Source organism: Doryrhamphus excisus, linkage group LG12 (assembly GCF_037039965.1).
Source record: "Doryrhamphus excisus strain RoL-2023G ecotype Guam linkage group LG12, RoL_Dexc_Guam_v1.1, whole genome shotgun sequence".
In the NCBI taxonomy this organism is placed as follows: domain Eukaryota; kingdom Metazoa; phylum Chordata; class Actinopteri; order Syngnathiformes; family Syngnathidae; genus Doryrhamphus; species Doryrhamphus excisus.
This window is the reverse complement of record NC_136368.1, coordinates 9,578,200-9,600,899: the sequence shown is the minus strand read 5'-3', so window position 1 is coordinate 9,600,899 and position 22,700 is coordinate 9,578,200. Positions and strand designations below refer to the sequence as shown.

The 22,700-nt window shown below is 40.3% G+C and overlaps 1 protein-coding gene and 1 long non-coding RNA gene across 13 annotated transcripts in view; one reads left to right on the top strand and one right to left on the bottom strand.

The window, feature by feature from the left end:
• tns1b (tensin 1b) overlaps positions 1-22,700 on the bottom strand; it is a 161,858-nt gene that overhangs the window by 43,575 nt on the left and 95,583 nt on the right. For 8 of the 12 annotated variants that reach the window (XM_058083054.2, XM_058083049.2, XM_058083048.2 and 5 more), the window contains 3 exons: positions 13,840-13,881; positions 5,547-5,596; positions 366-537 (listed from right to left, as the gene is read on the bottom strand). In XM_058083054.2, coding sequence (XP_057939037.2) covers positions 366-537; positions 5,547-5,596; positions 13,840-13,881 — 264 coding nt within the window. Of the gene's footprint in view, positions 1-365; positions 538-5,546; positions 5,597-10,486; positions 10,695-11,337; positions 11,401-13,839; positions 13,882-22,700 lie in introns of those variants that run through there. The other 4 variants (XM_058083053.2, XM_058083057.2, XM_058083058.2 and 1 more) reach the window with 3 other exon arrangements.
• Positions 1,630-8,685, top strand: LOC131136325 (uncharacterized). The gene is made up of 4 exons (XR_013629573.1): positions 1,630-1,731; positions 7,602-7,667; positions 7,792-7,884; positions 7,998-8,685. It is a non-coding gene; the product is annotated as an uncharacterized LOC131136325 (long non-coding RNA).

The following is a 22,700-nucleotide window of genomic DNA, read 5'->3' as shown; positions in this document are numbered from 1 at the left end:
CAATTATCATTCATTCATGGTGAGTACCTAAACATTTTAATAGGGATGTTCCTGAGGATTTTATCCTGTCGATTCCGATATCAATCATCCATGAGTGAGATTCTACTACTACTACTTTGTCAGTGTGACTTGGGGATACATGGGGACATCTTTGGACAGCACTGAATGATGCTGCCTTTCTGCACAGACTTCAGTTGCTATTAAAGAATCACCTCACACTGCAGAAAAGATCAGTGGCTAACATTGTTCGGTGTACTAAAATGTATTATGCAATCTCTCATGAGAGTGTGGCTGGAACTGAATGATATCAGCTGATAATCGTCAGACTTGATGCAATTTCCTTCCATGTACACAGAATACTGTACCAGATAGTTGTGACCATGTTTGGACCGCAGCATGGAGGCAACTTCACGCAGGTTTGAGGCATAGCTCTGCTCTTCTACGCTGCCAGGGAAGGAGACAGAGATGATCCTCTCTGTGATGTAAACCAGGTCCAGCTCATAGCTGTCCTCCAGGGACTGCAGTAGGCTTACACTCCTGTCAAAAACATAAATAGTTTTTATATGCACGGCTTATATTTACAGTTGAAGTTGTCATTTAACTCAGAAATGGCCTACGGCACACAAAATACCTCAAGAATTGCTAGTCTGTGAGAAATGTATATAAGTGCCAGAAATAATACACCATGTGATTTAGAGACATGCTTGTACTTATGTAAACAACATGGGTCAGTTACAGCTCAGAGATGTGGTCAAATAATATCCAAAGCTGTTTATTGAGTTCATATTTCTATGTAACAAACATTATGTTTGTGGCATGTGATTCATAAAATGTGGAATTTCCATGTGAAAAGATTGGCTCTTTTTCAAACTTCAGTTTCACACAAAGCCTTGAATGAACTGTAAAAAATTCAGTGTTTTGTGTTTACAAAAGTGCTCCCATAAAGTAATTAAAAACTTAAATTTGGGCCCATATACAGTGTCTGCCGCATGCTTAGCTACATGGTGAGGATAACAATGCTTAGTGATGAATGTTTGTGCACCTCTTTATGTCTCCCAAATGTAAGGTAGGCAGTTCAGATTGACATATGTCACGGAAGTGAAAAGCCATCCCCATGGAAGTGAAACTGAACATGATAAAAAGCTCATGAGAGAGGAGAAACACCCATCAACAATGGGCACACTTGCAGTCTTAACCGTTCGCCTGTTGCAACCATCTGATCCGACTTATACCAAAACTCCCTCATAACCATTGCAACACCTGTGCAAAATGTGAATGTGATGCATTTTTAAGAAGTATTGGGTCTTTCTGCCTAAACGATAAGCAAAACATATCTGAAAGGGGCACACAATACCCACTGATGGTGCAAAATCTATTCAGACCATGATCTGTGAGTGTGTACACGATTTTAAATGATGATATCATCATCATTATAATGACTTTGAGCCATCCATATTCATATGACCTTGAAATTTTCAGTTGGGATAAGGGTTAGACGAGGAGGTAAAAGAAAAAAAAGGAAGCGCACTCAGACAGCTTTATATTTCCCACATTTGTCAGCTGTGAGCAGGCCATAGGAAATTGCTCATAACATCTGGGAGGGATTCTCCCAGTTCTACTGTACAGGAGAATGTAACATGCTAAGTGCTCCATCCACATCTGGACCCTATTGAAATACGTACTTACTGGAACTTCTTCATAACTCAAGACAAATAAGAAGAATGTTCTCAGGTAGGTGTTTTTTTAATAAAAGCTTTCTTTTATTGTATTTTATTAATAATTGCTGCCACAATTTGTAACTCTTCCCGTCATTTATTATTCTAACACTCTTGGATTTTGATGTCATTGTTGGTAGAGTTATGGTGGATATATTGTATGTTTCATAGTTGAATACGGCATGTTATTAGCATAAAAAAATGCTTATTTTACCTATTCTTGGCCAATGGGTAAATGTGTTCAATAATGAAACTATAATTACTCTTCATGAATTGTATTTTTGTTAATATTTTTGGGTGTCTGGAACAGATCAATTGCATTTACAGTATTTTCTACGGCGAAAAATTTTTGGTTTTCATAAGTTTCAGTTTTTCTGACCTTTCGGAATGAATCAATAACAAAAACAGAGGTACGACTATAATTTATTGGGGTCTATTTCTAGCTCTGTGGTTCTCATTTGTTTCAGTCATTCTATTTTATTCTGGGCTGCTACAGTATGTCACAAAAGTGAGTACACCCTTCACATTTCTGCAAATATTTTATTATATCTTTTCATGGGACAACACTGAAGAAATGAAACTTTGCTACAATGTAAAGTAGTCAGTGTATAGCTTGTATAACAGTGTAAATTTACTGTCCCCTCAAAATAACTCAATACACAGACCTTAATGTCTAAACTGCAGGCAACAAAAGTGAATACACCCTAAGTGAAAATGTCCAAATTGGGCCAAAAGTGTCAATATTTTGTGTGGCGACCATTATTTTCCAGCACTGCCTTAACCCTCTTGGGCATGGAGTTCACCAGAGCTTCACAGGTTGCCACTGGAATCCTCTTCCACTCCTCCATGACGACATCACGGAGCTGGTGGATGTTTGAGACATTGTGCTCCTTCACCTTCAGTTTGAGGATGCCCCACAGATGCTCAATAGGATTTAGGTCCGGAGACATGCTTGGCCAGTCCATCACATTCACCCTTAACTTCTTTAGCAAAGCAGTGGTTGTCTTGGAGGTGTGTTTGGGGTCGTTGTCATGTTGGAATACTGCCCTGCGGCCCAGTTTCCGAAGGGAGGGGATCATGCTCTGCTTCAGGATGTCACAGTACATGTTAGCATTCATGGTTCCCTCAATGAACTGTAGCTCCCCAGTGCCGGCAGCACTCATGCAGCCCCAGACCATGACACTCCCACCACCATGTTTGACTGTAGGTAAAACACACTCGTCTTTGTACTCCTCACCTGGTTTCCGCCACACACGCTTGACACCATCTGAACCAAATAAGCTTATCTTGGTCTCATCAGACCACAGGACATGGTACCAGTAATCCATGTCTTTAGTCTGCTTATCTTCAGCAAACTGTTTGCGGGCTTTCTTATGCATCATCTTTAGAAGAGGCTTCTTTCTGGGATGACAGCCATGTAGACCAATTTGATGCAGAGTGCGACGTATGGTCTGAGCACTGACAGGTTGACCACCCATCCCTTCAACCTCTGCAGCAATGCTGGCAGCACTCAGGCGTCTATTTTCCAAAGACAACCTCTGGATATGACGCTGGGCACGTGCACTCAACTTCTTTGGTCGACCATGGCGAGGCCTGTTCTGAGTGGAACCTGTGATGTTAAACCGCTGTATGGTCTTGGCCACCGTGCTGCTGCTCAGTTTCAGAGTGTTGGCAATCTTCTTATAGCCTAAGCCATCTTCATGTAGCGCAGCAATTCTTTTTTTCAGATCCTCAGAGAGTTCTTTGCCATGAGGTGCCATGTTAAACTTCCAGTAACCAGTATGAGAGTGTGAGAGTGATAAAACCAAATTTAACACACATGCTCCCCATTCACACCTGAGACCTTGTAACACAAATGGGTCACATGACACTGGGGAAAGAAAATGGCTAATTGGGCCCAATTTGGACATTTTCACTTAGGGGTGTATTCACTTTTGTTGCCTGCAGTTTAGACATTAAGGTCTGTGTATTGAGTTATTTTGAGGGGACAGTAAATTTACACTGTTATACAAGCTGTACACTGACTACTTTAGTAGCAAAGTTTCATTTCTTCAGTGTTGTCCCATGAAAAGATATAATAAAATATTTGCAGAAATGTGAGGGGTGTACTCACTTTTGTGACATACGACTATAATTTATTGGGGTCTATTTCTAGCTCTGTGGTTCTCATTTGTTTCAGTCATTCTATTTTATTCATTCATTATTATTTTATTCTGGTCATTTGCTACAGTTAATCGGAAAGTACTTCCTGTCTTATTTCCCTGTGACTGCATCGCTACACTTTGGAATCTGTTTGCCTTCCAGACTCACTAACACTAGTCATTAGCCTTATCCATACAGAAAATAACCTAACTTTGATGATACAAACCAACCAAATTGGTTGGCTGTAGTGATGGCGAGATGAAGCCCCATGAGGCTTTGAACCATTTCAGTCAACTGGTTCGAGAATGGATTCATTTCTTGAAGCTTCATGTGCACACAACATCACCTGCTGGCCTAGGATACAATTACAGGCGACTGGATCTTCATGTGTGATGCATTTAATGCTGATCTGTTTTGGCTCTTGGAAATGATTATGTACTACAAAAAAATGTATAACCAAATGATTAATTTACAAAGTGTAAGATAAAATATATAGTATATATAAAATACTGAATGTTTTCTTGTCCATAAATGCCATGTATCATGTGCTATGGCTAGCTTCATCATGGTTTTACCATGAGCTGTCATGGGCTCAGGGAAAGTGCTTGTGTAACTAGGAAGATGTATGCTTGTGTAACTTGGACAGAATATGGGAGGTTTAATTGATTTTTATTCAATAATATTTTTTTCTTAATTTTTGGTTTGAGGCAATTCCTCTTTTTTGATACATCTCCACTATGCTTTATCTTTGACATCCATGTCAACAAGGGCCTCATCGTCTCTTGGTTTCTTGTGGCTGATAAAAACGTGTGCTCTTTCATTTGCACAATGAACATAAGTTGTGTTAGTATTACTGTAATATATTAATATTATAATGTAGTACTATTAACCTTACCATGGATGGGTGAAGGGCCAGTTTCATCTTCATGTTCGTGAAAGGCACGTTAATGCCTGAACATGGATGAGGTGTTATTATTGTATCCCAATAAGCACGTCTCCTCTCAATAACAATGAGAAACAGTAAAAATACAGGTTTTGAAATGCAAACATACCATCTCTTAATAGTGTTGGATTTGGCTTACTGATCAAGTCAAAATGTTGCCACACAGGAGAAATTTTCCTGTTTCTAGCTGGCTCCATATCTTCTCTCTCTGAACTCCAAACTAATGTCGCCATAGTAACCAAACCCTCCAAACTATCAACAAACACTATCCACACACTCGACTGACGCTCACCACAAAACCCCACATTTTAATGTTTAAGCCTGAGGGGTTTATATAGCTGAGTGACGGGCAAGCATTGTGGCAAATTCTGAACCGTTTCCCGAATCCGTCACATGGTACAGCCGAGCAGCCAGGCTTCGGACGTCATCATTTCTGGCTCCTCCCCCCAGTGAATCACGCCTCGGTACATGCTTCACGGTGCCCACCCAATTAATCGACACACGCTTTGAAGCCCCGGCACCTCTTGTAACATCACTAGTTGGCTGAGGGAATATAATTTTATTGTATTGAAACCACAGTGCAACATTATAGCATTTCAACACAAACGTTGAACTTGCAGCACCCAGCAAAAAACATCTGCTACTGTAAAGTCAGAGATTAGATGCAAACATTTTGTCCATTATGTCGCCTGATTCAATTCAGTTCAATGAATGCAATAAATTACTTTGGTGTAAAAAGATCTTACCTGGAAGGCCTGCGTCGGGACTCCATGCTCTTGGACGATTTTGTGGAGCCCTGGAAGAAAAAAAATGAAATACATTTTCATTTTATTTAAAATATATATATCTACATAGGGCTTGCTGTCAGTTGACCGACAGTTGTTGATTGTTCTTTCACCTGGAGGTTTCACCTTAAGCCAGGTGGGTTCAGGTTAGTTTCTCAGGTTTATTTTGGAACATGGAATATAAGTCAAAACAATTCTAAAACCATGGATGCAGTTAGCGTAGACATAACAGCTGTGGCTATACAGTACTACAGTATATACGTACAATTTTCAACAATGAGAGTTTGAGAGTTTCTCCTGACATCCAACCAAATGAGTGAATCCCTTGAAGAAGTGCAGCTGTATGTGTATGTGTTTGGTTTCACGACGCCTTGCATGCCTCAACAACTTCTGAAGCATGCCCAGAAATGGTTTCAAAAGACACCAACACCCCTGTAGTGTTAAGGTCACATTTACACAGGAGGCACTGTTATCTAACCATCAGTGTCAAGAGTACCATTTACCAACTGGGGAATGTTGGTAAAACTGTTGGTGTGCATATTTCAGGTAATTAGAGGTTATCACATGGTTTGTCTGGTATCAGGCCCCGTATCATGCCCCCAAGTGTCAGTACGCAGGGGCATGATACTGGGCCTGATACCAGACAAACCATGTGATGATCTTATTATCACATACTATTTAATCATGAGCTTATTATCACGTACTTTCGTTTTTCCATCGTGCACTGTTGCGTTGCTGGCTGTGGTTGCAACGGCGTGGTTACGGCCGACAGTAGCCAGTATTGTTGTGTAATAAAAGCTTGTTAGCGATCACAGTCGTGTCCTTTCCATAGCGTCGGCAACGATGTTACAATAAACATAGATACATATTTGTCTAACTCGGGCGGGGGAATACTTTCTACCAGTCTTCGTTCGTTCTTGCAGTTGCAGTCGCCCTTGGTTTTCCGACTTGTATTTGCATTTTTAGTTTTTTCGATCATTTCAAGAGTGTCCTCCTCATTAATGGTGATAAAACGTTCCATTTCTAATATTCTGTTTGCTATTTTCCCTATTTGTCTTTCGCCGGGAGTGTCAACCGCTGATATGTTGACAGAGCACCGACGGCAGCAAAAAAAAACGCTTGTGTGCTGTTCACTGATTGGTTGTTTCACGGGCACGATACCAGAGCAGCGCGCTCTGAGTGGACAGCTACGGGGGCTGATACTGACATGGTTAAACTCTATAGTTTATCAGTATCACTGCCCTGGGCTTTGACACAGTATCATTTCGGCCTTTTCCCGTATCATTCATGGGCGGTTTCTAGGGTACAGGGCCAATTAACACTGTAGTATGTGATAATGCCCAATATCAGTTCTACAGTTTTACTCTGAACTGATACTGGTTGCTGAACAACAGTTGCAAAACTGCAACATGGGAGAAACAAAGAATGAAACATAAATTGCCAGAGAGTTTAAACAACAATTGTGAAGTATCAAGTTTTAAACAACCAATATGTAATAGTTGTTGCCATTTTGCAAGATTTTACAATCACTTTAGCCACTCACATACGTGTGTTGTGTCCCAACCTGGTTATAGTTTGTGCCTCAAGTAGAACTGCAACAATTAACTGGTTATCGCATAAACTGACAACTGTTTTTGTATGAGTAATCGGTTTTTGATGTAAAAATGTAAACACCCTCTGATTTCAGCCTCTCAATTGTGAATACTTTTGTTTATTTCCTTTGTCATCCATGGAAGTACAACTGATATGTTATGGACCAAAGCTCCTACTTTACTGATTTGGTTAATCTAGGGTGGATTACTTGATTAATCAAAACAGCAAGCTTCTGATTAATCAACAGAGAAAATGATCATAAATTGCAGCCCTTGTCTCAAAAGGAATGGGGATTCGCATAAAAAAATGTTTTTTTTTTTGTCCAAAAGCTTAATTTTCTGGTAAAAGGTACGGCATGGATGTACCAGCCACAACTTTGTCTTTGTACTTTGAGCTGTACTAATTGGGTTTTTTTCCCACCAGGCAAGATGTTTGTTCAGCGGTCCTTGAACGCACCATGTTTAAGATAAGCGAAAGCGAAACGTAGTGGTGAGTGCCTATACATTTTATACTTTTAAATGTTTTATGTTTCACCTCGTGCCCCTGCTTGTTGCCCTCTGTCCTGCCCTGCTTTTTCTTGGCAGTACTACTACTGTACTGGCTTTCCTTCCAGCTGGAGGCGTACCTGATTGGGCTCCACCTCATTTAAGCAGATGGACTGCATCTAGTAGTAGCTGGATTATTGTTGGTCTCCTGTGACTCGCATGTAAGGACACTTTTGAATTTTGGACTTTTTGCCATTACTGTTTTGCTTCTGGATGTTGTTTTTCACAAGTCTTCTTCTTTTGAGGAACCATTCTGCTCTGTGTCTCCTGAAAGGTACGCCCGGTTGCTTCCAGCACTCCAGCTTGGCGACCATTAATGTTTAACCTCCCTTCATGGTGCCAGATAGTTTTTGCTTTTCTTTTTGCACCATCGTCTTCAGTTGTATTCCGTCCCTCTTTTGAACATTATTAACCCCATCTTACCTGAACACCTGCCTCCTGCCTTTGCAGGTAGGGTAGGGGTAATTGCATCTGCATGATTTGAATAGAAATATATCTAAGTGCTTAATTGCATGCAACATTTGGTATTCTTCAATGCATCCCATAAAGCTTTCCAGACACTCTCTTCAATGTGTTGTTTGCTGATGTATCGTTTATTGATTTACATTGCATATCAGGGATGTTTCTGTCAATGTCTGTTTGCATGTGTGCAGCAATGGCTATGCCTGCAAACTAATGAGATCCATGAGTCGAAATATTAAAGACAGCTCTTGGTTTACTTTAAATGTAGTGCATCACTTTAGTCTTTGGGCTTGGTGGCAATTTTCAGTTTTTTGACAGATTACATTGTCATCCTAAGTGTTTACACAAGTCTTTCAAATGAGGAAGCACAAAGCTCTACCCCCACCTTTTCCTCCTATATGGTTTGGCCTAAACGTTCCAGTATGGCATGACAAGCACAACAAACAGCAGGTCACCAGAGGAAGAGGAATGAGCAAGAAAAAGCCCCCCAAAAGCAGGATGAGAGACAATGAAAACTGGTAGGCCTGTGATGTTACCTAAATACCAAAATCCAAAAAGACATCCTATATATAGGATATACAAAATGAAGAATTTTCAATTATACAGTAGATCCCAGTTTTTGCGGGAGGTATGTTCCATGCCTACCAGTGAATGCTGAAAAAAGTAATTGATAAGAATGTCATAATGAATGTCATAAGAATGTCATTTTTTAACATACCTCCCCAAATCCTGCTGTTAGCTTGATATTGATGTTTTGGGTCAACATTTGCAATAAAAGTTTGAATGAAACACATTGCCATTGTTCGACTACAAGCGATATGCACAATCCAAGCATATCCAAGCCATAAATATACCTCACACTCTTATGACATTTTTTATTATAAAATGGATAGGCACTCACCAGCTAGCTGTTCGAGCAAGCGTTTCTCTCAGCCACGTCTACATAATTCATACACCTTGCCTGTTGTAATTCCAGCAACAATTTACAATTTGATATTGACTTGACTCGTTCACCTTACTGCACTTTTGAGCCCGGAATTTTATGTGTAAATTGCACTTTGGCTTCTGACAGCAACAATGATGCGTTTATGGAAAAAAATCTCAAATCTGAAAAAAACCATCAGTGAGGCATAAGGATATAAGGATATAATTTTAACAATAGTACTTATATGTTTTACATGTACATTTCACCTGTATTGTCACATATTTATAAATGATTACAAACTTCAAGTTTTCCACAGGGAAAAAAAGATGCATTTTCAGAGAAAATAAATAAATAAATAAAAATCACTTGTGTACTACCTTTAAGGTGCTAAAAGTTCTTTGGCACTGTTACTGTTAATTTACCTACTAATGATCGGGAGCAAGTTTTCCCATGGCCACGGGGGGATGAAGATCGAACCAGCAACTATGTGATTTTGAGACAGCCAGTCTACAATTTGAGCCATGCCAAAATTTTGTATATTTTTTTTTTACCAAAAATACGTAAATTGCACCAATATGCAGGGAGCAAATGTATTCTGAAAAAAAAAAAAATGTGTCACATAAAACGTTCTTTATAACTTCTACATTTTGGCCAGGCATACCTGCAGCAATTTTGGAGGTCTTCGAAAGATAATTCTAAATGATCATTACAGCAACATCAAAGTGAACTACAAACCAGTCATTCAGCTTTAGTTCATAACTACATGCAAATAATCAAACAAACATGCTACACGTGATACATTGCCGTGTTTTTGTGCCAAATGTAACCAGACTTAACTGTGCAGTTGACACATCATAAAACAGTAGTGTTTTCAAGCATCTCAACAAGTTGTGCTGTTGCTCGTAAAATGTCACATCCCGTCTCTCCAGAGTTATTATTGCAAATATCCATTAGTGGGCCCAAATTTATGTAAAATTCACATTCCCCCATAAAACCTGATTGCATTGTAGTTATCTCCAAAGAAAAAGCAATGCATCTATCAAAATGTTTTGGGGGAAGAAAGATGAAGAAGGTGGGGGGTTGAAAAGAATTAGTGGTGGAAGCGGGAATTGGAGTGGAGGGGGTGGATCTGAAGGCCTGTTTCCAGATGAAAACCATCTGGAGACTTTGACTTTACAAGTCGACCATACAAATTAACCATCTAAGAAAGAGCGACGCAGCCAAAAATGGAAGAAGCGGTTGCAGCAGCCCTAAAAAGAAATCGGAGGGGGGAGACATCAAATACTATGACAAAGAACACTAAAAATGTGATATTTTGACTTATATTCCAGAAGATTTAGCTGAAGAAACGAAAAAATCCATCCAAAACTTCCTACCTTCCGGTATAAATAGCCTGTACTCCATCGCCATGCCCCCCTCAGAGAGGAGAGTCGCTTTCTAAAAGGACCTTCTCTGTTCATCTCTACAAAGTTGGCTTTGGAGCCTTCAGTCCAGCAGTGAGGCGTCCTGGGCTGTTGCTTCCAGTGGCCCAACGCATGACTCCTCCACAGTGCTTCTCTCTTGTCCCTCTGTATGGTGTGTGTTCTTCGTCAAACCCCTTCTTTCTTACTCTCTCCCTCTCTGGTGCATTCTCTAGGCGGTTAGACACCCTCCCCCTCCCATTTTGACTCCCATCTCTCACCTCAAATTCAACTTCTTCCTTCAAGTAATGCCGCTAATTGTTGTTGTATGATGGGATGAACACATGAGATTAAATACCAAGTTAGAATCCACAAACCAATAGCATCCATTCACAATCAATTTCACATCAATCCGGCTTATTAATGTATCGCAATTGCACGCAATCTGTGAAACCACCTTTCCCGGCTTGCTTTTTATGTCTAAATGATAAATTTATACTTTATACTTGCTCAAGAATTGTAAAAATAACTTGGGTTTTCATACAGCAGAGCCATGGTGATTTCAAGCCAAGCACAGCATAAATGGATCCATTGAAGCGGGACGCTTGTGTAGTCATAAGATTAATCTTTGCAATTCTCAGAGGCGATGAGACATGGTCAAAAACATCACGGAGCAACCACATGGTCAAGAAACTGACAGCAGAATGTGAACACAAACACACAGTCCTACACGCAGACGTACTACTCCAGCTTGTAAACGCTTAACACATGCAAACATGTGACTTTTACTGTAAGTGTGTAACTCACACAGACAGTGTTTCCCATACCTTCATTTACAGGTTTGTCTCTACCAGTTCACCCTCGCTCATAAACACATGGGGCATGTTGCTCTAGAAGGGACACAAAAAGTTAACTTGTTTTCGAGCCACTTTTGTTCTTCATGTTTCCTTACTTTGTGTCTCTCACAGTGTGCATTATGCAAATTAGACAGACGTCATAAAGAAACCCCAACCCCTTGGAAATGACTGCTACAAACAGTCTGCTGTCGTTTGTGAAACACCAGATTGCATAATTTCAATTACAGAGGGAGATGGGTTCCTCCCTGAAATTAATGCATATGCCAAATATCATGTAATAGATCAGACTATTTTACTACTATACTAATTTCATTGTCTCATAGATATATACAATGATGTGACAAAAAATATCTATACCCAGATGGTGGACCACTGACCTCTTAGTATGTACATAATTATTTTAAGGTAGTACTATAACACAATGTATCTCGAAAACAGCTGTGGTTCTGCGAGGAACAACAATTGAGGGAGGGATGCCAAAAGCTAGCTCGCAGAAGTATTTAGAACGTTTTAATGCTGAGGATTTTTAATGCTATTTTTAAGCTGCAGAAGGTCTTAAACCAACTGAAAACAAACACATTTCTGAAACAATAGACCAGGACATGTTAGGAACCGTATTGTTGCAAAGATGGAAGCTGAAATGCAAATAAAGGTGGAGGAGTGGTTAGCATGTTGGCCACACAGTCAGGAGATCGGGAAGACCTGTGTGTGCATGTTCTCCCTGTGCATGCGTGGGTTTTCTCCGGGTACTCCGGTTTCCTCCCACATTCCAAAAACATGCTAGGTTAATTGGCGACCCCAAATTGTCCATAGGTATGAATGTGAGTGTGAATGGTTGTTTTTCCAGTCCAAATCGTAACCCGCTTCTCGCCCAAAGTGAACTGATAGGCTCCAACATACCCATGTGATCCTAGTGAGGATAAGAATAAAATGAATGGATGGATGTTTCTGTTTGGCCGCACAGTGATCGAGTGGTTAGCATGTTGGCATGTTGGTCAGGAGATCGGGAAGACATGAGTTTGAATCTCCACTTGGGCATCTCTGTATAGAGTTTCCATGTCCTCCCTGTGCGTGTGTGACTTTTCTCCAGGTACTCCTTTTAATTCAGGACGCCACTGATTTAAAGGTTGTTGACTTTTTGATTTGTTTAATTATGTTACTGAAGGAGTCTTGCTTTTATTGTAATTGTAAATACAAGTGTCACATTTATGACATTATTCTGCTGTTGTTGTCAAGAGTTTTCTTTGATCTAACCTGATGTTTCATTCTTGGTCTCTGGTGGGTAATGTCAATGGAGGCCTGTGCTTACAACTTGGGATGAACTGCCACCAGGGACTGACATAGAATCGGGAACCTACTGGTCCAAAGACCACATACGTGTTGATGTTCAATGTTTCACAGTTCATATACGTGGACATTCTAGATGTCTGATTCCATTAAGTATGGTTTTGTGAATGGAGGTAACAAGGCAGAGCCAAGAGCCCGGACTGTGGAGCTTGGGCTAACATGATCCAATAAAGCATTGATGCCTTCATGATTAAGGCGGCTTCTCAAAACCAAACATCCTCTACGCATACAAAATATATTTTCAAGAGAAACCGAAATGGGCTACAGATCCTTCACATCACTGACTGGCAACTGAACTTCTTTGTGATGACGAAATTTTTCCCTTGTTAAACCATCATTGTGATGTTTGGGCTCCCATGTCAAAAAGATTAAGGAAGACTACAGAAGGGTTGCAACTAACAATTTTTTTTTACTCAATTCATTTGAAGCTTGTTACGTCGATGAATCAAGCAATTGGTTAAGCCCAAATCAATACAGACTCAGTATTGGTTTGGTCCGCAGAACACAAAGATCTTACAAAAAAATCTGGCTAAAATCAGAGGATATTAACATTTTTAAACAAAAAAAAGATGAATCCAATACCAAACTCATTGTTGATTAATTGGATAATAAATGAAATCATCAACTGTGTTGTATCCGATCATCAGCATGATTTTCAAAACAATGTGAAACTTTCCTCAGATGCTGCGTGACTTTGATGATGAACTTGTGAATCTTCTGCACTCAGAAAACCCTCAACTGAACTTTACACCACTTTCATATGTGTGTTTGTGGTAAAGAGCCACAAATAGAAAACAGACCCACGTTCATGGTCACAAATCAGCTGCTATTATCACTGTGCGATGCATTGCTGTGTGTTGGGAAAAACATCAGCTGTTTGCTATGGTAGACCCACCGATGCAGAGCAAAGAAATGTTTCTTGTAATACTTTGGATTTTAGTTGGTTAGATGCTATAACAGTCAGGAAAACAGGACTTATACCAAATGTAATTTGTTGAATATTGACTTAGTGTATATATTAGTGCCAGGCAGCACTGTCATGTCTTTGCATGCTTATTCCTCATTTTGTTGGTTGGTTCATGTCACCTTAGTGGCAAAAAACAGGGTAAAAATATGGAGACTCACCATTGTATCTACATGCTTGAGAGGCATGTCACTGCTGGGCGTCTGTTCAGAAAAAAAAAAGAAACGACTGAGGTCACTACTTGCACTCACATCACTTCATACCCCAAACACTCTCCACTATATTACGTCATGTGACATCACTTCGTCTGATATTATGTTACAGCAATGCTCAGCACCATTCTTTGCCCTAATGTGGCCTACACCCGACTCATACTCCACCTTGAATGTGTGTGACCATCTATAATCCTTCTGTGCAAATATTTACACAAGGAGACAAGTTTTGCTTCCATTATCCAAGTCAAGAAAGTTGTACTCTCTTTCCACTGCCTTATACAGACATAGTGAGTGTAAGAGGCTAAGGAGGAGGAATAGGGGAAGGATGACAGCATGTTGAATACTGATACAGTGAAAAATATCAGAGTAGTTGGTGGTCTTTAACAGACAAGATCGAAGCTTGAAAGCAGGAAGAAGGCAATTCACAACACACTTTACTCACTCATATTAAGTCACCTCAAGTAATAGTATAATCACAAATCCAACAATCACTGAAGTGTACGTGAAATGTAATCTTGGATTCCTCCCAATCATGCCCCTCTAAGTCATACTGTCATTGCCTACATGGGTGTTGAAGTCTTCCAGTAGAAGTATGGAGTCACTAGTTGGATGATCTCCAGCACATCTCTGACATACTTCATTGGGGATGATTCCAACACAACTTACAGCAGTTTGGTTCCACAACACAAAATGTGGGTGGAGGTGAGTTTGACTACACTTACAGTATGTCTAGTTAAAATGCTTCAACCGCAGCTGAAAAGTAGTGTCCCATGAACTAGATTTGGCGACCGAAGACCAGGTCGCCCAGACACCCACCTTTGACCCCCACCCAAGGTACATTGCACTGGACACTTGCCCCCACAGCTCTATGGGGGGAATCCTGTGTGGCTTCACCTATGGGGCCCAACCGGGTCCGACCACCAGGCGCTCACTTGCAAGCCCCTCTCCTGGGCTTGGCGCCAGGGTGAGGCTCCAGTGTCCCATGTCTGAATCACTCTTTGTCTGTCCAGTCACAGAGGACCTGTTTGCCTTGGGAGACCCGAGTAGTATCATCACAAATGATATGCCCCTACCAGGCATATAGCTCCGGACAACATAGTTTTAGGATCACTTGGGCACTCAAACCCTTCCACCACGATAAGGTGGTAATTCACAGACGAGCAAATACACATTTTTCAGTTTTGTAGAATTCAGTATTTTACCTTACACATATTTTACTACCAATTATGTGTTTTTTGTGTCATTTAATAAAATGCCCATTAAATCTAAGATAAGATAAGTTAACCCAACCATGTTCCGTGCACATGAGATAAGTTTCCAAGTTCTTTTGCCACCTTACCCACCACCGGGAGATTTTTCAGGGGGCTGTTTCGACTTGTTGAAGACGGGTTAGTGTTCCATCTCCTCAACATGGCAGCATGTAGATTTCCACAAGACTCTGCGTTTAACAGTAGATTCTGTTTTTATTGGCCAATTCCACAATTCCGTCCGTCATTCCATTCATGTGGAAATCATAGGGCACCACATTTATCATACACCATGACTTTGGAAAGCCTGTGTAAGGTCTTTAATGTAATTGTGACATCAGTATTCTTGCTAACCGGTATAATTTAAATCATGCGCTTTTGTGGTTACAGCCCATTTATGTAAAGAATGTACACATTTAAGTGTTAAAAAATTGAAATGCTACCTATTTTTTTGCCTAACGTAAGCATTTTCAAGCATAAAAATGCCTCATTGAAAAAAATACAATTATAGACCATTCAGACTAATTTTTTTATTGGTCACTAGGTGTCAGTAATGTTTGATGAGACAGACATGCACCAGACTTGAGCTTTAATTCCAGGTTTGAGTTCTCCATCCATCCTACAATTTTCGACTACTTATGCTCCCTAGGGTTGCGGGCATGCTGAGCCTAACCCAGCTGTCTTTGGGCAAGTGGCGAAGTACACCCCCGACTGGTCGTCAGCCAATCACAGGGCACAATTTATAAATTAGGAACCCTACTTCACAGATATTGACTTATCACAGTCATGTGTGGAACCATTTATCCACAATAAACCAGGGATTACTGTACAGAGAAATGCCATGTTACTCCACCTCACCATGAAAGGGTTGGGCTTGTGTGTCCTTCTATAGAGAAGAATAAACATGCATTTTATGTATAAATGAAAGGTAATAATTTAAAAAATGGGACCAAGAAGTACAGTAAAGCAATTTTTTTTTGGTGAACAATATAATTATAATGTAATTAGTCACTGTCAGTGTCATGAAAACTGTAATGACAAGTGGAAAAAAAGTACAAGTCAAAGAGCTGCATTGGAACATCCACAATGCTTGGCATTCCTGTTTCTGTAAAAAGCTTCAGCCGACTACAACCACTAAATTCAGGAGGGAAATTATAGTCTGTCTGAGGAAGCCCAAGAATACCGACACCCATACGAGACCGCTAACCAGTAAAAAGGACCTTGACATAGCTGTCCCCTATATACAGCAACACTGTTGACATACTTACTTATAGTATGAAAAACTACCAAAACTCATAAAAAGTAGCACTATCAAGGCATCTTTCTTGACAACAAAAACACATGTAATTTGACATTTGCTTCATTTCCCACTACTAGACAGTAGAGGTGCATAACAGTTTATGTGTTGTTATTATTGCTCCTTGAAGAGAGTGGCACTGCTCCCAGCCAAAGTTGCAGCCACAGGCATTTTGACACAAATAGAGCCATTGTGCAGCCACCCAGAAAAACACACACAGTCTCACAATGATCTATTCTAACATGTGCATTTCCGTGTTGTACAATTGCAGCCAGATGGTTGGTGTCTGAGTCTTTTCATGAGTATCTATGCGTGTGTGTGTGTGTGTGTGTGTGCTGCTAATTATCTAAAGAGCATGACAGCCACCACAGGAAACAGTGGATTGGTGACATTCTGCTGCAGTGTCTTTCTAGTGGAGGATAAAGCAGTAACTTCTTTTACAAAATCTCAGGTAGAGACAATAGTTTGAGGTCAGGATGTCCTTCTGTGTCTAACTAGTCAATAAGGAAAGGAAAATATGTTTGCCATGTCGTGAAGACTTGTAAATTAAATGTTACAGCTCTAAAGAAATAAATACAGTATCTCCCAATTGTGAAAACGATATGGTCTGAAATTGTTGCATCCCAGTGGCTGGAAGTGACTTTAGTCTCTGACTGCATATAGCAGTGATTCCCAACCACTCTGTGTGCTAGAACAGATCATCAGATGTGCCACACGGAATTTTATCCAAATTCCTTTAAATCAGTGATTCTCAGCTGGTGGTCTGGAACCCAATAATGGGTCTCGGATGCATTTTGGTAGTAGCATTTGCATTCTCGTAGAGAGCAAGTCAAAAGTTACATTCAAATATGTAATACAGCTTATGTATGACTTATTTTTAAGTAAAATTGAGCCATATTTTCATCATCTTCCTCCTTGGTGTATGTTCAATGCACAGAATAAGTGAAATATTAGATTGTCTGTATGTATGGGTGGGGGGTATGTAATTTAAATTTATGAATTATTTGTATGCAGTTATGTTCTTCGTCATTTCCAAATTTTGATTTAAAAAAGTTGTCTGCGTCTGACTTAAATAAAAGTATTAATAAATCTAATGGTTGAGTGGTTAGGCCGCAGACCTCACAGCTAGGAGACCAGGGTTCAATTCCACCCTTGGCCATCTTTGTGTGGAGTTTGCATGTTCTCCCCGCACATGCATGGGTTTTCTCCGGGTACTCCGGTTTCCTCCCACATTTCAAAAACATGCTAGGTTAATTGGCCACTCCAAATTGTCCATAGGTATGAATGTGACAGTGAATGGTTGTTTGTCTGTATGTGCCCTGTGATTGGCTGGCGACCAGTCCAGGGTGTACCCCGCCTTTCACCCGAAGGCAGCTGGGGTAGGCTCCAGCATCCCCGCAACCCTCCTAGCATGTTTTTGGAATGTGGGAGGAAACCGGAGTACCCGGAGAAAACCCACGCATGCACGGGGAGAACATGCAAACTCCACACAGAGATGGCCGAGGGTGGAATTGAACCCTGGTCTCCTAGCTGTGAGGTCTGCGGCCTAACCACTAGACCGCCGTGACGCTGGTATACAGAATAATAAATATAAATAAAAATAAAAGCAACTTCAGTAAAAGTGTAAAAAATTCTTAATAATAAATTAATACAAATTAAAAATGACACTTAAATAAAAGTGTAAATAAAATGGCCAATGTGGGTCCCATGTTGAAAGAATTTGAGCATCCCTGACTAAAATGGTCTAAAAGGTGTAACTTATTTCCAACAATTTCTTCATCTATTTATATGGCAGGGTCTATGGTGATTTGCTGAATAATTACATTATTATCCACTAGATGGCTGAAGGTACATAATTAACCTGTACATTGTTCGGTACAAATCTGCAGCAATGAATCAACAAATTGATGATTAATCGATTATCCAATTAATCAACTATTTTGGCATTTGAGTAATCCATCCGTCCATGTTCTATGCTGCATATCCTCTTTAGGGTTGCAAGGTATGCTGGAGTTTCAAAATATATAATATACACAGTATACAGTATATACTAGGTTCCCTAAGCAGTTCTCATACTACCAGAGGTATGCCAACTGCACTGTTGGTGTATGTGAATCAATATTTCAAACAATTAGCGCTTAACACTCACCACTCACAATTAAGAGTGCACCTGAATGCCTCACAGAGAAAGGAGAACAGAGCATAAAGAAGAAGAAGAAGAAGTGCATGATGTTGTTCAACCTGTCACTGTGAAAATGAGGCTTTATCACTGGTAGTGTGTATTTTTGTAGCTGGGGGTAAATGGATTCAGGTGTAGACTCAAGAACCAATGGTATATACTGTAAATTCACGTAGAGTTGAAGGTTCCAAATTGCCTTGTAACTTGATTAGGCCGGGCCCTATTAGCTTCTTGTTAGTGGTCATGATTGACTGCAGCTGATTCTCATTGGCAGCATAATGACTTTGGCCTCACTGGATTGATCAATACTCTGAAACGATGAGGAAGCCTTAGGAATTCAGTGACAAGCTCAGAAACCTATCAACATCCATCCATCCATTTTCGATGTTGCTCATCCTCATTTGGGACACAGGAGTATGCAGCAGATTTCGGGCATGAGGATGGTCACCAGCCAATCACAGGGCACATATAGACAGAAATCATTAGGATGATGAAAGAATCCTTGTTCTGCAGTGAGGAGATGTACACCACCTGCAGAGGGAGCGAACACACAAGACTGACCAATGCACTAAATGGCAGGTGTGTACTTGCGTTCATGCCTTTCTGACTTTTGGACTTTTTAAGTTCAGAACCTCACCATCAGCCAAGTCAGCTGAGCATTACGTTAAGTTTATTGCCACAAGAGGAGATAAAGACCGTTTGTGTGGATGCTGAATTGCGCAAAACAACATTATAATAAACATGTTGTGCTGTAAATGGAATAAACAATAACAAATGTCGTGTTTGTGTTTTCGTGTTGTGTTCTCGATGTGTTGTTTCTATTTAACTGTACATTTTACAGTGGTTAAGTGATTTAAACACTTTATATGCATAAAGACACAAGGGATTGCCAAGTGTAAAATACTTTACTAACTGGAATGCATAACCTTGTATACCTGACTAATTATTGAAAACAAGACAAGATGAGGCATGCCTTGCATTAATGTGGGTAAAACATCACGTTTGTTTACAAATGTTCTGATACTGGCTGCTGGCCCTCTACTGCCTTGAATTCCTGAAGGAATTCAGGCTACTAAACTCAGTATAGCAAAAAAGTGCTGTAAAGTAGAACCCCACTTTTTGCGTTCCAGACTTCCCTGCGAATGGCACATATGTAGGTACTCACCAATAGTGAATGAATGATAATGAAAGATGATCGATGATAAGATGTTTTTCAGACAGTGTTCACTTAAGCATTTGTTACTGGTGCGCCATTTTAGTCCTTCCCTTAAAAACATTATCAGTGAAGCATAAAAACAAAGGTGTAAAAATTGTGGTGTAAAAATTATATTCTGTATATTTTACTGGTAGGATCATGTATTCATAAATTACAGAATGCATGAATCCCAGCTTCACTCTATCATGGTATTTCAAAAGTTCAACAGTTTCTCCGTTGAATATAGCCTATTATTATATCATATAAAAAAATGTCCTCCGCTTATCCGGGTCTGGCTAAGCTGTGAGACATAATCCCTCCAGCATGTCCTAGGTCTGCCCCGGGGCCTTTTCCCGGCTGGGCATGCCCAGAACACCTCACCAGGGAGGCGTCCGGGAGGCATCCGGACTAGATGCCCGAGCCACCTCAACTGACTCCTCTCAATATGAAGGAGAAGCGGCTCTACTCTGAGCCCCTCCCGGATGGCTGAGCTCCTCACCCTATCTCTTAGGGTGAGTCCAGCTACCCTCTGATATTGTGACTCCTATATCAGGTAATGCAGTTGTTCCAAGTTTATCATGGTCAATTGGTTCCTAACTCAACCTCGACAAGTAAATTTCCACAAAGTAGAATTCAATATTAATAAATAGAATATTGTCATAGATTGACCGGTTTTTAACATTAGAGCCCTGTGACATGACATGAAACAGCCCCCCTATAGTCACCTTTACACTTGTATAACCCAAGAGGTCGCTGTTGTCTCATCAATGTACTGACGCCTACATACGTTACTGATAGGTGTAGAATACTGCCGTTGTTTGTGGTTAAGCACAGCCAATCAGAGAATGCATGTAGCGAACATTCACACAAGTGTTGGCCACGCTGTACACTGCTAACTTGCTGCTAGCACTCAGCTACAGTCAACTGTAACAAGCTGACGTCATAGCACTTCCCATGCCCCGCGTCAAATATGTGTTCCAAATCTGAAAAATGTAAAAAACAATGGTTCATGGAGTTATATTTGTAAATAAATTTACAAAGTTATTTGAATGTAAAACAATCCATGACGTGATTTGAAAAATGTGTGTTATTTCATGTCTAGAGAGCTGTAATAATGTTAAATACTGTACTTAGAAGGTTGACAGGTTTTTAATCACTGTAATTACAAAAACGTTACATTTTAATTTAAAAGGTATCACACAAATTTACTTATCACGACCGGCTTAACCGTGATAAATGAGGGATTACTGTACGAGGTGACGACTCTCCTTCTCTGCTCAACTCTCATTGAGTCGGGATTGGTGGAGCCCCAGCGGATGCAGGGCCAGATCAAACTATCCACCGTTACACAAACAAAAACTACAGCTCGAGGACAAAAATGATGAGTGACCATGAATGTGTCTTTTCATCGAGTGTAGTACTTTGCAGAGACGTCTTTATCTCTGCCGCCACCATGCCATGAGTTTTCTTTCACATCAACATAGTAGCTCCTTTGACTGTCAAATTACAGCCCACCTCTATAGAAAAGCAGAGGTAGCGAGCACGCAGGGAGTTTCCTCTATAGAGGTGCAAGAATAAATGAAACCAAAGCAGAGTGTTTGGGTAAACAATCCAGGGCTAAATATACAGCATTTCATCTCTAAGACTACAGACACAGCCCATTTAGCTTGGCTCAGCCTCTTAACTGTGGCTTTGGTGTAGCCATGAGGGTGTGAGACATGTGTGTGTGTGTGGGGTGGGGGGGGGTACAGCAGCCATCACAGTTGTTAGTGGCTAATTTACTGCTTGTCATTAAGGAATTTGAAAAGGTGGTAGGGGAGACCACTGATATAATGGTTTGATTAATGTTTTGATGATAAGAACATACATTTGTTGTGGTTTTAGTGGCACAAAGGCGTGTAATTAGAAAGTCCAGAAGAAAACAAATATTTTACAGAAACATGAACATTATTGTGGAAAAAGTCTAGCTTTCTTCACAACATCAATCCATTTGAAGAATATTATGATATGCTGGTGACATGTATGTGGATGGGCCTGTTTATTTATTTTTGCATTTAATTATGACATAACATTTTATAAGGCTGCACGGTTTACGAGTGGTTAGCACTCAAGCCAGACAGCTAGGAGATCCGGGTTTGATTCCCCGCTCGGGCATCTCTGTGTGGAGTTTGCATGTTCTACCTGTGTGTGGGTTTTCTCATCTATATGTGCTTCGCTGGCAACCAGTCCATTACCCTGCCTCTTGCCCAAAGGCAGCTGGGATAGGCTCCAGCATGCCCATGAGGATAAGCGGTATAGAAAATGGATGGATGACATTTTACAAGAATTGGAATTTCACCATCATCATCCACAATAACACAAATGTCATTCTAATTTTTGTGGTTTCTAAAGCTATAAAATCAGATAAAAAGAGACAGCTCATGACTGCATGTAAGCACCTAAGCTTTCTGAAATTCTGAAATGCTCCTTTTACATATAACATGTTGTATATATTAACCAAGCTACAGCAAGATTTCTATTATTAAGATTATTAACATTGTTAACATTAATCAAACTACTACATTACTGGCGTATCAATACCTTGCCAGGTGTCTTACATTCGGATTGTGTATTTTTATGTTTTAAAAAGTGAAGTTTCCTTTTAACTCTGCAGTGAAACTGTGTGTCTGTGTGTGCAAAGAGAAAATAATGACTACACCACCACACAAAGGATGCTTTCCCGCCGGTTTAAAGGGCGTGAGAATGAGTCAGTCCAGGGGTGTGTGCTTGGGAATCATCATTTCATTCTTTCCTGATTGCCTCTTTCTCCTCTGACAGATCCCTGGTTGTTTAAAATGATGACATCAGGACAGTTCATCTGCCAATCGATGTCTAACATTATAATAAAAT